Source organism: Lucilia sericata, unplaced genomic scaffold (genome assembly GCF_015586225.1).
Source record: "Lucilia sericata isolate MDLA Ls3-8-SP2 unplaced genomic scaffold, ASM1558622v1 Contig000018F_arrow, whole genome shotgun sequence".
Lineage (NCBI taxonomy): Eukaryota > Metazoa > Arthropoda > Insecta > Diptera > Calliphoridae > Lucilia > Lucilia sericata.
Window position 1 is genome coordinate 1,379,557 of NW_023994057.1, and position 17,215 is coordinate 1,396,771.

General features: G+C 29.0%; 1 protein-coding gene across 10 annotated transcripts in view; it reads right to left on the minus strand.

Moving 5' to 3' along the window:
- Window positions 1-17,215, minus strand: part of LOC119606704 (neurobeachin) — a 99,817-nt gene that overhangs the window by 30,945 nt on the left and 51,657 nt on the right. For 5 of the 10 annotated variants that reach the window (XM_037960310.1, XM_037960276.1, XM_037960333.1 and 2 more), the window contains 10 exons: window positions 16,567-16,707; window positions 16,083-16,222; window positions 15,796-16,009; window positions 15,470-15,502; window positions 13,212-13,220; window positions 5,303-5,555; window positions 5,090-5,232; window positions 4,842-5,032; window positions 4,559-4,749; window positions 1,774-3,984 (listed from right to left, as the gene is read on the minus strand). In XM_037960310.1, the coding sequence (XP_037816238.1) occupies window positions 1,774-3,984; window positions 4,559-4,749; window positions 4,842-5,032; window positions 5,090-5,232; window positions 5,303-5,555; window positions 13,212-13,220; window positions 15,470-15,502; window positions 15,796-16,009; window positions 16,083-16,222; window positions 16,567-16,707 (3,526 nt within the window). The remainder of the gene's footprint in view (window positions 1-1,773; window positions 3,985-4,558; window positions 4,750-4,841; window positions 5,033-5,089; window positions 5,233-5,302; window positions 5,556-13,211; window positions 13,221-15,469; window positions 15,503-15,795; window positions 16,010-16,082; window positions 16,223-16,566; window positions 16,708-17,215) is intronic. The other 5 variants (XM_037960314.1, XM_037960295.1, XM_037960311.1 and 2 more) reach the window with 3 other exon arrangements.

Here is a 17,215-nt window from a genome sequence, read left to right on the forward strand (position 1 = left end):
TAACATGCTGCCTTTGAATTCTTTCTATATTACGGTGTCACGAATGTCGATGGAATCGGGAAAATAATGATGAGAACAGACTATCTGCGTGTTTTGAAAACTCGTTTTCAAGAACCTTGTTTATAAGAGCGCCAATGCAATCCGAAGAAGTTATTTTTCAGTAGGTTGGCGAATTATATCACTTTTAAAGCACCTCTAAAAAGGGTTCAGTAAGCAAAATTTCCTACCGAAATAGTATCCAGTACAAGTTCTTGACCTCAATACGCAATCTTCTCGGTAAATAATCCTGGGGAAGAAGTATTTTCACTGCGATGTGACGATCCAAAATACACATCAAAAATTGTAAAGAATGGAGTTCTGAGCATAATTTCATACTCAATGCCCCGAACCCAATTCAAAATATAATTTGTGGTGAATCCTGAAGGAGCGGTTTAAATAATACCGATTCACTCCTAGCAAATATGCTAAAACGTATGTATAGAATTAAATTCGGATAAAAAAACACATTAAGAATGCAATTTTTCCTAAAATTTGTTGGTGCAAAATTAAGTACATGTGAGTTATTTTAGTTTTGTCTGCTTTTTAATTAGAATTTGGGGCTTTTAGTTTTTGGATTTACTTTATAACTTTCATTTTAATTCCATAGAAGTCTACAATGTACCAACATATACTCGTTTCTGCTCCCTACTGTACATACAAATTAATAATTTGCAAAAAAATAATGGACTAATTAGTAATATTAAAATTTCAAATAATAACATTATGTCTTAGGTATCACTAGTAAAACAAAAATTAACGCAATACCTAATAGCTGATTTTTAATAATTTTTTTTCTAACATACTACGTTTTTGAGCTATATTTTTTGCCTCACTTAATTAGGTTCATTCAGTTTACTGCTGGCAGTGGGTAAAATCCATCCATATTCTAGCGTCTGTGAATATATACAGTCTATTTTTTAGAAAAATGAGGCCCTATCATCAAAAAATTCACCTTGAAGATCTTGGTTTTGTAGCTTTTTGTCGAGATACGAGTTTATTGAACATAATTATGAACTTAAAAGCCTTATCCGGGGGGTTCAGTTGTATGGGGGCTAGGTCAAATATTAGACCAATGTTACCCATTTCGTCTAAGGTACAATAGAAGATTTTATTGAATTATCTTCAAAATTGCGACCTGTACTTTTTTGCTGGGTACGTATGTATGAGCCAAAGCATTCTCGGAATTTTATATTTGAATAATACAGTCTTTTGAAGATACTTTGAGGGTATTAAATAAGACTCGGGAGTATCACGGTACTTTTGGACATCAAATAGTATCAAAAATGTACCATCGTACCAATTTTGCCATCCCTGCTTATAGGTTTTTAACAAATATTTTGCTAAAAATTGTGGTAGTATATTGCTGAGAATATTCATTTTTGTATGAAAACTAAACAAAGCAGCAATCTCCAAAATTAGCGCATAAAAAACCGAAATCTCTGCTGGAGATAGCTTTCTTTGTTTAAATCCAAATATGTTGACTGTCGATAATAATTGACTATAAACGAATTTGATATTGGCGTTACGATTGATAACAAATATTCAATAAATTTAATGATATGGCATCATTAACTTAGCTTTAAAAACTGAGACTGTTGCGTATTTTTCAATTCAGTCAAAAAATGTTTATGTTAATGTCGAAGTGCGTAGGATTTATAAACAATGACATCTTTAACTTGCATAATGGTTTTAATTTAAAAATAACAAATTTTAGAATAAAATATAAATATTTACCGAAATGTTGGTTCTCAACCTGTGTACTGGCACTTTGTTGTTTCTGTTGAGGTTGCTGATGAGTGTCCTGAGATGATATAGGTTCTTCTATGTAGTCTATTGACTGATTTGTTTGAGTCTCCTGACTAACACTATCGTGTGATAAATCATGTATTTTTGTGTTGTCATCAGTATGTGATATTAAATCTGAATTTTCTAATTCTAACACATTTTGATCTTTAGATTCCAGTATTTCCCTCTTATGCTCCTCTAACACTTTTTTCTCGGCTGAGTCTACTATTGCGGAAACGGTCTGTTCTACTAGATCATCAACAACAGGTTGCACTATATTAACCACATTTTGATTATTTTCGTTAGCAAGTTGTTCCTTTTCACTAATACAATTACTATCCGATGGTGAATCTAAAGGAATAGCTTTATCTAAAGCTGATTGTATAACATCTTCAATAATTTCTTTAGCGGTTTCACTAAGAAATTCTTCCGATGACAGTTCTTCGTTAGTATCAAAATTTGTATTCTGTTTTTCATCGATCTTTTCATAAATATTATTAGGATTTTTGTTTTCAAATTGTTCTAGAGTTTGGTCTTTTGAGGAAATCTCAATTACTTTATCTATTAATTCATCAACAATGTCTTTGACTGTGGTAACTTCAGCGGTATATTCTTGCAAATTTGCCAACGGTTCATCCATCATCGAAGCACTTGATACTGTTGTTTCAGGACTAAGTGAAGATATTTCTTCCGTAGTTTCAACTGTAGTAGATAAAGACGAACTGACTTCTATTTCGGCTGCATCATTTGGTACTTGGTCTGACACTTTTGGTGTCACTGTTGCCTTATCTATTGCTGTCGGCATTGCATTGTTATTCAATTTATTCTCTTCAGTAACCACGGTTTGTTCAGTCTTTTTGGAGCCCTCACCTTCATCAGGCAGTTCGTTTGTATTGTCAGTATTTGCGTTTATTTCTGTGGGTAACTGGTCAGCAGTTGTATCAGAAATATTGTTGTTTAGCAAATTTTTGGTATTGAGCTGAGTTATTTTTGTATGAGTTGCATTGTCTTCCGATATTTTTAATGAATGTTCTGAGGACGGTTCTTTGATTTGTTTCTTCTCATTATTTAATACACCCTGTACTACTTCGTTGACGGCTAACTCAATTTCTTCATCCTTTATAACTGATGATGCTTCCTGCAATTCGTCGGCCAATAGTTTGCAGTCGGCTAAAGATTTCTCAGATTTTTGTAAAACTGATTCAATGTAAGCATCATTACTTTCTGATTCTGCTTTAGCATTTTCAATTTCAAGATCCTCTAAATCGCTTATATTTAACGTTTCTTTTAATGCCTCCTGTCCTGTGGATGAATTCGTTTTGGCGGGTGTTGCGGTAGCACTCGTATTCTTGAAAGAGGGTGAGTTACCATTGCAGTTAACGGCAGTGACAGTTATCTCAGATTTTATGTGTTCATTGTAAACGTCGCTCACACTTGATATACTAGACTTGACAGTTTCATTGACGATGGTCTCTTTTGTTGAATCTGGTGACTTCCCACATGATTCGGATTCGAGAGCGCAATCACATTTGCCTTCAACTTCGTCTCTTTCCGTTTCGACATCATCTATTTCATTCTCAGGATTATTATTTAAACATTCTTCCGTTTCTATTTCATCGTCGCCATCTTCATCTACTTGGGGAACATCTTCCAAGGATGCAACAGATGGAGCATTGTGAACAATACCATGTTGTTGCTGCTGTAATTCTTCTCGTTCCCATCCACTTATGGTACTTATCGGCCTCGCCTGTCTTAGGGCGGGATCAGTTATGTTGTCTGTTCTCTGCCGTTCATAGTGTTCATACATTTGAGCAAATTGTAGTTTAAACTCTTCATATGAAACTTTCGAATGGACAATGGCCAATGTATCAACCCAGACTCGCCAGCCTCCGTATTCATATTTTATGGCATGATGTAAAAGCATACGAAATAATGAATATACCATATCGGAAATTTTTTGCTCTTCTGTATTTTTAGGATGAATGTAAGCCATTGCAATTAGCCATTCTTGCCAAACGGACATTTGTAGAACTGTGCGTCTATTTTCACGATTGCTATTACATAGTAACGTCATATCGGACAGGAATAGTTTTTTTACTTCAATTAAAGATTCAGTTTGTTTTGACTGCCTAATTAAAGTAGCTACTACTTTCAGCATCACTGAAATAAAATGAAAAACATCAAGCAGATAAGTTAAATGTATGAGGAATTTCGTGTCAAGTAACCCAACTGTCTTCCGATTTGGATGAAATTTGTACCAAGGTTAGGCCAGACATAATTTTTCAGCTCTATCGGTCAAGACCTGTCGGAGTCAAAAGGGCCTATTTTCAAAAAAAAAAATATTTTTTAAAAAATTACAAATTGTTTTTTTTAAGAATGAAGTAATAGCTTTCTTAACTCCTTTGGACAATTTTTGCAGGACCAATAGGTGAAAAGTTACACTCATTTGAATAAAATCCTCTATGACCAAAATGTCCAACTTTGACCTCCTCTAAGTCCGGCAGTTCTTGACCGATAGAGCTGAAAATTGGTGCCTGACGTACTATCCAATAGTACTAACCTTAGTGCAAATTTCGTCAAAATCGATTTTTTGAGCTGGGTCACTTGACATGAAATTTCTCATATATTTAAAACATATACATAGTTATAAAGGTTAAAAAGCAGAAATTAATCTCCGAAAGAAGCATGTTTCTTTCCTTTTCCCATCTAAAGAGCGTGTAATAATTCAACTTACTTGGATTCTCTAAGCGATAATGACTTTCAGGCTCTGGATGTCTGTTGTACATTATATGCTGTGATATATGTTCGGTCATAATTTCATATAAAACATTATACGTTGGCATCGATAGTGACTCCTCATACAAAAGTAACCGTTCCGCTAATAGTGTATATAAGTTGTGAGGAGACATAACATCGTACTTTCTTCTGAAATAAAAATAACAATGTATTAAGTAAACATACAAAAATACACATCATATAAATAGTAAGTAGATGAGGGAATGAAGAATGTAACATACTTGTAAGTGCTCCTCGATAAAAAGAATCCTAGTAGTTTAAGGGCTTGTAAGCGTATCAATTGACTTTCAGCAGCCAGCAGTTTAAATATGGTTCTAACGCCGTGTTTAACATCAAAAGCAGGTACCATGGAACTGGGGTGCTCAGACATAAGCGATATTAACATTTGCAGAACATCGTGTAAATTTTCATCCTAGAGATTCCGTAATTCATTAATCTAAAGACAATATAACAAGATCGCGATATTTACCTCATGCATGGTTGTCAAGTAATTTAGAATGCTTTGCAGTTCATCTTCTTTGACACCCTGACCTATCATAATCAATTGTTTCAAAAACAATAGAATGTAAGCACGTATTGCTAAGATATCTTTTTGTGCTGGACGAGGGCCATCTAATCAATATGGAAAATACGATAGAATTAGTTGAACATATTTAAAATAGCCTCTTGCATTTTCGCTTACCCAGCCCCTTTGGAATAATACCACTTTTAGCACGTGGATTCACAACCCAATAATAATATTTTAAAGTATGTACTGTCTGTAAAACAGTACTAACACGTCGCACATTGCTATAGATTTGCGTATCGCTTAGAAATTCTGTGGCTAAATATGAATAAAGTCGAGCTTGAACATTCGCCGGGGTATAAATCCATAATGCCGGATTAAATAAAACGTGATCCAAAAGCTGCCACGTTAAAAACGAAAAACAAAACAACTACAAACGAAAGATAAAAAAACGAAATTTGTTATTAGATTTCCGGGATCTCATATTTCTCAATAAATTAAACGATTTTCAAAAGATTTATTACATTTAAAAGTTAAACAAAAAGGAATACAACAATATAATAAGTATAGTATATATACATACATACATGTTTATGAATAATGCGGTCGATTTTATTTAGTTAAATAATACAAAAATATGGATTGATTTTGTATTTTGATTTAAAACGTTTTATTTGGTAACAAAAACAGCATGCAGCAACAAAATAAGGATATTCATTCAGTTTTACAGCATCAACAATAGTTATTTAGGAACAAACAAATTAACAATATTGTATGAAAAAGAAACATAAAACAAAGAAAAAAATATTACTTAGTACACATAATTCTTACGCAGTTTTAATAATACACTGACATAAAGTGTAACAGAAATTTCAAGTTCTTCCATGTAGCAGATTCTATTCATACAATAATGAAGAGAACCTGTTGCGGGAACTGTTGAATTTAAAACTAATAAAACTATAAGAAAATTTAAAAAATATAATGCATGACAATAATTTATGTACGTAATTAAGTATTTCTATGGTATATTAATATAAATATTTGTTTTCGAAATTTCAATATTCAGTGCTAAACATAATAAGGGTTCTCATTTAAACGTTCAAAACCCTCGTAAACTGTGCAACCTGTGCATGTTTCCATTCTCGCAATTGAATTGTATGGGAATTGATTTGCACAACCTTTATAAATTTGAGCAACTATTTAGACTGGCAAACAAAGAATATAAAGAAATTGGGGCTTGTCAGTTGGTACGTAAAGGAGTTGTCATTCGGTACCTAACTCTAAGTATGTATTGGTAGAATTTTTGTATTAGTATTGGAGCTCCAACCACTTTCACCACACTTTCCAAACATACATACTTGCATAAAATCGTACATAAATATTTTAGGAAAAATAAATAACATTTAAATTTCTACATTCGCAGATTTTTTAATTTATTTTGCCCACATCTAATCAGTAAACATTTAATAAATATATTTTTCGGACTTAAAATCTCTTTTTTTGCAAAAAAATAAGTTTATTTTAAATAATTTTTTCATTTTCAATACCAAAATATACAACTTTGTTTTGTCAATTTTAATTTCAACACACAAAAATTAATTGTCAAAAAAATTAAAAAAATATTTTTTTAGTTTGTGAAAAATAAAAATATTTCGGATTGTTTAATGCGATAAAATTGTGTAAAAAATTAAAAAATAGTTATAAGTTTGTGAAAAAACGTCATTCAAGTCCTATTATCCCGGTATTTTCGCGAAAAAGTTTTGAAGTATTGTGAGAGAATTGAGTTCTCACAAGTGTGTTGAATTTACACAGAACTCGTCTGTGAAGAGAAGGAAATGTTATTGTTGTAAAACAATGTCATAGTCCAACTTCTTATTATTCTTTGCTGGCAAACTTGAACAGTCTCATTGTGCATTTAATAAAACCGCTCTGTATTGACCACTTTTTAACTTAAGCACTTGAATATTCACATTTTAAATGTATTTTTTATATATTTTTGTTTAAATAATTAATTTTTTATTTTTTAATTTCGTTTGACATAGTTTTTAAATGTTTACAAATATTGTAATTGAACAGAATTTGAACAGGGGTTTCATGAAACAAGTCGAATAAACTTGCACAGATGGGAAACTTAAGCGTTTAAATGAAAACCCTTAATATATATACATTTTATATACATACATATATATTTTCATACTTTAAAGTTATGATATCAATATAAAATTCGATAGATAAGGTTTGCTCTTCGACTCATAATTGAACCAATGTACATCATTTATTACATTGGTTCAATTATGAGTGGTAATAAATGACATGAATCTATATATGGGTGTACAATCGGAAAATTCAGATTAAATGTACCAAAGATGAATGGTGGGTATTCAATGGGTGGGTTTCAATAGCAATGGCAAATTATTGCTAAATATAAATGAGATGCAAAAAACATTGATCTAATCTAGTGGTAAGAAGAAGGAATAAATATACCTTCTGTGAGGTTTTTTTTTAGCAGACTTCCCTCAGACTTGCAGGACATCGGAAGATCTTACCATGTTATCAGACGAATTTTTGATAAACAACAATGTCACGTATTAACAATCGCAACAGTGTAAATTTTGACAATGTATTGCATTTCTAGACATATCGATCATTCACTACAAGACTGACATAATCCAAAAAAGTCGTTTCGAAGAAAAAGGCTTTGAATGTTTAATGATATTTATTTTTTTAAATAACTTTTAAACAAATCAAGGGATTTGAAAAATTAAACCGGATTCAGATAGTAGAAGTTAATATGTTTCTTATCTAAATTGGGTATAATGCATTTGAGCTGATGTTTGTAACGCAGTAAAATATACCCACCGATTGGCTCAGAATCGCTTTCTTAGTCGATTTAACGATATCCGTTCGACCCTCCGTGTGTCCTTGTAAACGTTTTTATCAAAGTACAGGTTGCAATTTTTAAGATAATTTAATGAAATTTAGCTCATACTCTGCTCAAGGAACGAAGCCTATTGATATTGCTTAAAATCGGTCCATTATTTCACCTAGCCCCCATACGACAGAACTCCCGGAAAAGGGCTTTTGAGGTCATAATTATGTCAAATATAATTGTATCTCGATAAATTAAGTTTGCACAACTAAGTTTTACACAGGCCATGATGACCTTGTCGAATTTCGGGACTCATTTGACCATAGCTCCCATAAAAAGTACCCTTCAGAAAATGACTTGAATATCCACAATTCACTTATAAACACTAATATTACGAGATCTGTTATATTTGCTCCTATCCCCCTCCTATAGCCTCTTTCAGAAAATGTGTTTTTCGTCAATAAATTGCTTAAATAAATCGGAACCAAGGTAATATTCAAGATAAATGCTTTATTATGAAAAACAAATCACATTTAACTCAACTATTCTCAACTCAACTATACCTTTTGTTGTTATTTATCTAATATTATTGAAAACATGAGTTTTAGTTTTTACTCTTACAAGAAAAAATTTATCTCACACCGAAAGTAATAGACATATCTGAAATTTGATAAATCTATTGGAAAGTCTTTAGCATGACACATGTTTTGTAGTAAAGGCCTGCACAAGACAACAATTTGTTAAAAAATGTCTTGTAGCAAAATTTGATGCTCTTTTATGTTATGATGACGCACATAACATTTTTTAACAAATTCTTGTCTTGTGCAGGCATTTTTTTCTTCAAAAATACCGAATTTTGGATTATGCCAGTTTTACGAATACTCACTTTAGCGAATTCGGCATATAACGAACGGACAATTTTTTCCTTATATTACGAATTAATGAGTAAATTTTGTACTACTATATAACGAATTTCTAAACAATTTTCAATAATAATTTAATAATTTTAATCAGTTTCTTTCTTAAAATCATTAGTTTTTGGTTCTTTTTTCTAAACGAAAAAAAAAAAAAAATAATAATAATTTCTATATTTCGCATACTGCAGGAAAAATTATAAGAAATGGTCAAATAATTTACGGGTGCATTAAAATTTATTTAAAATAGACTCCCTACTGTCCATTACCTCATTTTAATCATTAAATCGTAGAAAGGTTGTTATTCGGTTTAACGAATTATTCCTTATTACGAATGGGCCCATAGCTGTAAAATTTCGATTACGATTAATAATCAATTAAATTATTTTTCAAAAATAATCGTAATGATTATTTAATTCTCTGGTATAAAATTTCTGATTATTAATTGATTACGATCAAAATTAATCTAAAAATAATCAGGATTAATTAGAATTAATAAAAATAATCAAAAATAATCAGAATTAATCAAATAATTAATTTGATTATTTTCAAGGATTGATTTTGATTCTTATTGATTATTTCAATATATTTGGTACAATTCTCTATCTTTTTACATTACGAGTAATGGAAAACTGTTTTTCAAGTTACACACTATTCGATTACATGACTATTTCATTGAAAACAATGTATTTATCAAGTTTATTTCGATTGAAAATCTTGATCTCAGTACAACATATTAGAAAAAAATTACTGCAATCTTTTCGAAATGGGTCTCAAAAAATCCGTAATTTTTGCGGATTACCGGAAAAATAATTAAATTTTTCTTAGAGTTGTTTTTTGGGAGGAAATTATACTAAATATATGGAAAATAATCGAAATTAATCATTGAAAATAATCGACTAATTTTTGGATTAATTTTGATTTTTTTTTATTATTTTCATTAATTCCAATTAATCCCCGATTATTTTTAATCGTAATCAATAATTAATTAAAAATATTGAAAATAATCGTTAATTAATCATTAATTTTACATTTTTAATAAAAATAATCTAATTAATAATGATTACGATTATTAATCATTATTTTACAGCTATGAATGGGCCTGACATTATATCATTCGATAAAACGGGAGACTACTGTACATTAGGGTATTACTTCTTGCAATTTTTGCGAAACGTTCCCGCACCAAACGCGATGAAATAAATTTTAACCTAACCTACACTATCATATAGGGAGGATTGTCCTTTACAACAATGTTAAGAAATTTTAAATAAATCGGCATATTGTATATTTCAGAAAATAGTATAAAATAATTTTAGTAAAAATATCGAATAAATGCATTTTAGGAATTACTTTCGGTGCGGGAAGTTTTTTAAAAATATTAACCTAAAAAATTGGTTTTTATAATCAGAACAGTGTTGGCAATAAGGTAGCGCTGTGGTATTTTACCGCCAAAAATTGTTATTACCCTACTGTACATATGTTTTGCAACAAATAATACTGAAACAAAAGCATATATTGCATCATTTAAGTCGGCTATGCGTTCTATACACAATACGCCTGTTGTAGTTTTGTATATTTTAAAATATTTACAATGCATTTAGACGTTTTGGCACAAAGTATACAGAGGTGTCACTTTTGACATTTAAAAAGGTCTAAAATCAGCTTTTGTTTGATTTTGAAATTGTTTGGTGAGAAGAGGTATATAAAATACAGCTAAAAAAATTATTGAATTCGTTTTGTGCGAAAGAGAGGGAAATAGTTTTTTGCTCGTGACGCCTCTGTATACCCTGTGGTTTTGGAAAGCAGTTGTTGTTTTGCATATATTTGGAGAAAATAAATTTCAGTCCTTCCAGATATTGCAAGATACCACCCTATTCTTTGTAAAGTGATAAGATGCCTTTAGCAGGCAACTTATGGAGTATACACAATATTTGAATGAAAATTAGTTTTTTATGGTGACCTCTCAGCTTTACTTCAGTCGATCCATACTGAAAATTTCCACCGAATTGTTATGGTTTTCAAATACTCTTTGATACATGTCTTTTGCATGTGTTTTGAAAAACACAAATTGTTTAATTCAAAACAATTTATTAAAGGTTTATATAACGAATTTTCATACAAAATTTGATTTTATTCTAAGATATTTTTCCGACTATACAATTAACTTTTAAAAATAATGAAATTCACGAAGGTTTTCAAAGGCATAAAAAGGTATATTAGAACTAATTTAAGTGAAAATTAACCCTTTGGTAGCCAATTTTGAAATTAATGAAAATTATGTTATTTCAAATTGTCAAAAAGAAGATTTTATCTAAACTTATATTTGTACTTATTAGAGTACATCTATTAATGTCAATTTAAATCTTTATCAAAATTGCTTATTATCTTAAAATAAGATGGATTGTAATTTAAATAAATGTAATAAAAAAAATGTTATTTCAAAGAAAACACAATAAAGTGAAGTTTCAATACGAATTTAGCTTGATTGGATACTAGTAAAAAATTGTCTTATTATTAATTTTTACATTTTTCAAAAACCGGTTTTCGAATAGTTCGAATAGTTGACATTTGAAAAAACCGGTTAACCAGTTGAAAAACCTAGTCGATCACCCTAGTTAATAGTAAATTTTTTTATGTAGGTCAATAAATACGAAAAAGAATCTATTATATCATTTCAAATTTATAAAAAGTTAAATTTTGCATTTTATGCATTATTTTATGCTTTTTTATTAAAGACGTTACCCCCTACAGTTATTCGTGTAGGGGTAACGTCTGTTCTTTATCTCCTCCCGTTTAGGTCATGGTTAGATGGTCTTAGAATAAGAATGAAATGAATTGGCACAGACAACTATACATACCCCCTTAAATGTGCGTACATAAAACTTTAACTTTTTATGAATCAAAATCACATCGCATTAGACTTTTTAAAAAAATAAAAAATCGATACCCTATATTCAAATATTCGACAAAAAAACAAATATTTGTTCTAGCATGTTTTGTTCAAAGAATAGAACAAAAATTTCTTGTAATAATATGCGTTATTTTATAATTTTATGAAATGTTTTTTTAAAGGGATATAAGTCAAACCAGTAAGTCCAATAAGATGCATTTACACCATTTAAGTAGAAAAACTCATGGCATATCTGCTTGTTTACTATTCCTTATTCTCAGTACAAATATTTTAAATTATGAAAAGTTTTTGAATATAAAAAGTACCAATATTTTTTGAATAATACTCCATAATTTGCACATTTAAAGACTTTTTTATAATCAAAATTCTAAATTGGAACCATAGAATATTATAGATCTTAGTGTTATAAACGATTTCTGAAATAATTTTACATTTTTCGGAAAAACATTATTTAAAGTCTAAAACTGGCTTTATATACAAATATATAAATGATCATATCTTAAAAACTATACATTCAATTTATTAATCTTCACCTGTTTTGTGTTCAGCATGTTCATCTTGTTAATACACAAAATAAATTTTAAATAAATTTGAAGTTTTAAAAAATGTTGTAAAATTTGTATGAAAGTTAGCACTTATTTTCTTCAATAAATATTTAACTTTGAGATAGCATATTAACAAAAATTGTTGTTAAAAGTTCAAAAATTACTTTTTTGGTTTCAAATTTATACCAGACGTGGATCATGCATTGAGGAATCCTTTTGCATCAAAACTCACTTTGCCCAAAATTGAGTTCGCACATTTTGAATATAGGGTCACGATATATTTTATTTATTATTATTTTTTTTTCGAAAAATTAAATTTGTTTAAAAGTATTCATGAAATTAAATTTTTGATACACATAAAAGTATGCATAACCCATTTCTTAATATTTCTAGTTCAATAAAATGTTTAGTAATTTATATGTTGTTGCTTCTAAATTGCTCTCGAGCGCGACATTTAAATAAATTTTTATTAAATGGACATGTTTACTGGCGGTATCTTCCATAAAAGTATTTTCATAACCATTCCAATGCAATGATGAGATACATCATTGCATTGGAACAAGTAAGCAATTTTCGCAAATGAGCGAAACCATTTTAAAAACTCTTTGATGATTCAATTTACATTTAAATAAATAATAACAATTTACATGAAAATAAATAATATGATTTTGAATATAAATATGCATAAATTTATTTTACAACATTTAATGTAACGCAGTTTAATTTAAGTTCTAATCTAAGATTAACACATAAATCTAATATTAAATATATGTTGAAGAATTTCATCTAAAATACAACAAAAAAGTAAAAAATGTTCTTTCGTTTATAGTATCAAACTTTTCACCTGGTAAAACTGTTTGTTAAGATGACGTTTAAGAGAGAGAAAATGATGACAAGTGTTTTTGTTTAAAGTTTAAATATGAGGAAACGGGTTGGAAAGCATTCAGAGAATAAAGATTTTTAATTAATTTGGTTGTTTTTGTTCGAAAAAAGAGAGCCATTTTTAACATAATTTATCATTTCGAATTGAAATGTGAAAAGAGAGTTTGACAAAGTAGAAAAAGACATAAAAATATAAATAATTAATAATAAAGTTAAAAAAAATAAAATAAGTACTGAAAAACATACGAATGCACACACATATATATATATGTATATATATATATATATATATATATATATATATATATATATATATATATATATATATATATATATAGTGCAACTTTCATGAACAATTTAAATAAAAATGTATATATATAAAATAATAGCATGCTCGGAATATAATAAAAACTTAAATGTATGAAGATCTTAGTAAGAATGAACTATATTTAAAACTAATTCACAACTCCGCCTGAAATGTACGAATACACTATTCTTTATATCATACTCAAGGTATTAATTCACAAGTTACATTCTTTGGGCATTATTGACTTAGATTCAAATATAATTCATTCATTGTAGGAGTAAATGAATGGCAATTCTTATTTATATGATTCCATATATTACGCTCACGCAAATTTTGTATGAAAATTAAATTTATAAACCTTTGATAAATTGTTATGAATAAGGCTTTAAATATGGTTTGATTTATAAAACAAAACTGTTATTCGCAAGAAATTTAACGTTAAATGGTATTAAATTCGTTAAATATCTTGAAAGCTTTAAAAAATAATTATCTGAATTTAATATCAGAAAATGCGTTTAAACAATTAATAATTTATTAAATGATAATTCAATAAAAAAAATTATTAATTCTTTCGAAGCTTTGAATGTATATATACCAAGGTTGGCAACCAATACTGTTATTAATTTCATTAAATACTGTTTTCAATTGAGTATTGGTATTGATTGATAAATTATTAATTCTTTCGAAGCTTTGAATGTATATATACCAAGGTTGGCAACCAATACTGTTATTAATTTCATTAAATACTGTTTTCAATTGAGTATTGGTATTGATTGATATACATACTTGAAATAATCGTCACCTGAAATGCAAAAGTGCGTAACAACAAAAAAATTTTAAATCGACTTTTGGATTGAAAATGGTCCACTGCACCAAAATACATTTTGTTGCAAATTTTTAGAACTCTATTGTCAAAAACACCGATTTTATCGGATTGCCAACCTTGATATAGACATTCTGTATGTAAGAACATTATTATTTTAAAAAACAAATACCGAAAAATTTGAGAAAAAATATCCCAACTAAATAAATTTCCGGGCGTATACGTTACATAGACACATACATACATACATACATACATACATACATACATACATACATACATACATACATACATACATACATACATACATACATACATACATACATACATACATACATACATACATACATACATACATACATACATACATACATACATACATACATACATACATACATACATACATACATACATACATACATACATACATACATACATACATACATACATACATACATACATACATACATACATACATACATACATACATACATACATACATACATACATACATACATACATACATACATACATACATACATACATACATACATACATACATACATACATACATACATACATACATGTACATTAGAGTGTCCCGAGTAACAGCCTTTTTAAGAAGTATTAATGTACTGAACACAAAAAAAATATTTTTTTGAAAGGGATCTCAGTTCCCTACTAGCGATTGAAAATCTTGATTTCAGTACAAAATGTTAAAAAGCAATCTTTTCCAAATGGATCTCAAAAATTCCGTAATTTTGAGCTGATTATGGGAAAAATAATTTTAAAATTTTGTTAAAGTATGTGTAGTCCACAAAATGATTTTTAGTTTGAGATGGAAATTATTTTCGCATTTTACCGAAATAGGTGTCAAAATTGTCGCAATATTTTTTTTTTTAAATATTGTAGGGAACTGCGGACCATTCGAAAAACATTAATTTTTATTTTTCTCGTGTTCAGTAAAACTTATATTTGAGAGGTATTCCTAGAAAAAAGAGCTCCACGGGAGAGCCTAATGTACATACTTATTCTATTTGTAATCAAAAAGTGTTTTACTCTAATCTTAAGAAACATATTAATAAATTACTTTTTTAAAGGGATATCGCAAGCCCATGTTTAACTGTGTTTGTGTGTGTGTTTTTATTACATAAAATAGAATTGAAAAAGAAAACAAACAAGTACAATAAAAATTAATTATTTGTATTACAAAAAAATAATTAAAATATTAAGTAGTATGTATAATAAACATTGTCATGCATTGTCGATTTTACAATTTCTACACACATGTATTACACATGCCAGCTTTTCTCAATCAAAATTGGTAACGTTAAAATTTTTAACAGGATTTCAGACAAAAGAAATTTGTAGCGGCTACATACATTCATATGTATACGTTTAAATAAAATATCTTACCTGTTTGAGCAATAAATCACTATTGGCCGATAGACACGTAACTAAATACTTAGTTAGATTAAGAAATGAGCCCAACACCTCTAGAGTTAAGTGTTCTCTAGACGATCGTTGCAGCATAAATGATATAACTAAAAAACCCCGATTTTGTATCATGTGCTGCTGCACGGTTTGTGAAGTTTCAACCAACTCACAAATAAAACCTAAAAGCTTCGAGCTGAAAATAACAAAACACAAAAATATCGAAAATATTTACCACTAAGTATGTACAAATGAACTAAACAACTTACCACAATGTTGGGTCACGTTTCATATCGCCAATTCCCTCATGGGCCATATCCAATTGTGAGAAAAGTGGAAACAAAACTTGAATACCACCTATAGAATTTAATGTACAGTGTATGGAATGTGTAATAACAGCTTTAACATCCTAAAACGCAAAGACGGAGAAATTAAAAAAAAACTGTTATGATACAAAAGTATAAAAACTTGTGCAATTTTATATTTATTCTAAAGTTTACTGCATGAAACATGACAAAAATGAAGCAAAAGAAAAAATATCTCAAGAGAAAGACCAAAGGAATTTCCAGTCACAGCATTAAATAAAGCACCATAAGTAGGTAGTTGGGGTTTAGCAAAACTTGCCCACAATAAATACATATGATATAGAGAACAATCCCTTTGACTATACAAAATTATAATTTCCTACGAATTTCATGGTAAATACATATTTATGCATTGTAGGTTTATTTATTATATTTATCCCATACTTACTTGTAACATAAGTGCATGTGGTGTATGTACAAAGTATGATACATTTCCTTTGGGTGCTGACTGTAAACATAGTTGACCATCGGTTGCCACTGGATTGTACATGAATACAATGGCGTTAGATAATTTACCGTCATATAGAACCTAAAGTAAACAAAAAAAAATAGCATTCAATACATATGTATGTTAATTTATTCCTTGATTGTTAATTATACATAGTTTATTTCTTTTTCATTTTATTTTTTATTGAGTTTCTTTGTCCGTATTATTAGCATAAAATTTTAATTACAACAACATTGTGCCGTACTAAGATATAATGCCTATAATGAACACTATTAAATAAAAATTTAATTTTAATTTTTCACTTTCGGCTCTTTCCTTTACTTTTTATTTGTCCATAAAATATATCTTAAAAAAATTTTATTAAAAGTGTTTTAGTAAAGCTAAAAACATTAAATCTACATAGACCAAGAGCATTTTAACTAACTAACTAACTAACTAACTAACTAACTAACTAACTAACTAACTAACTAACTAACTAACTAACTAACTAACTAACTAACTAACTAACTAACTAACGCTTGTTTATATGAAAGTACATCTCCAGTAGAATAACTAACTAACGCTTGTTTATATGAAAGTACATCTCAAG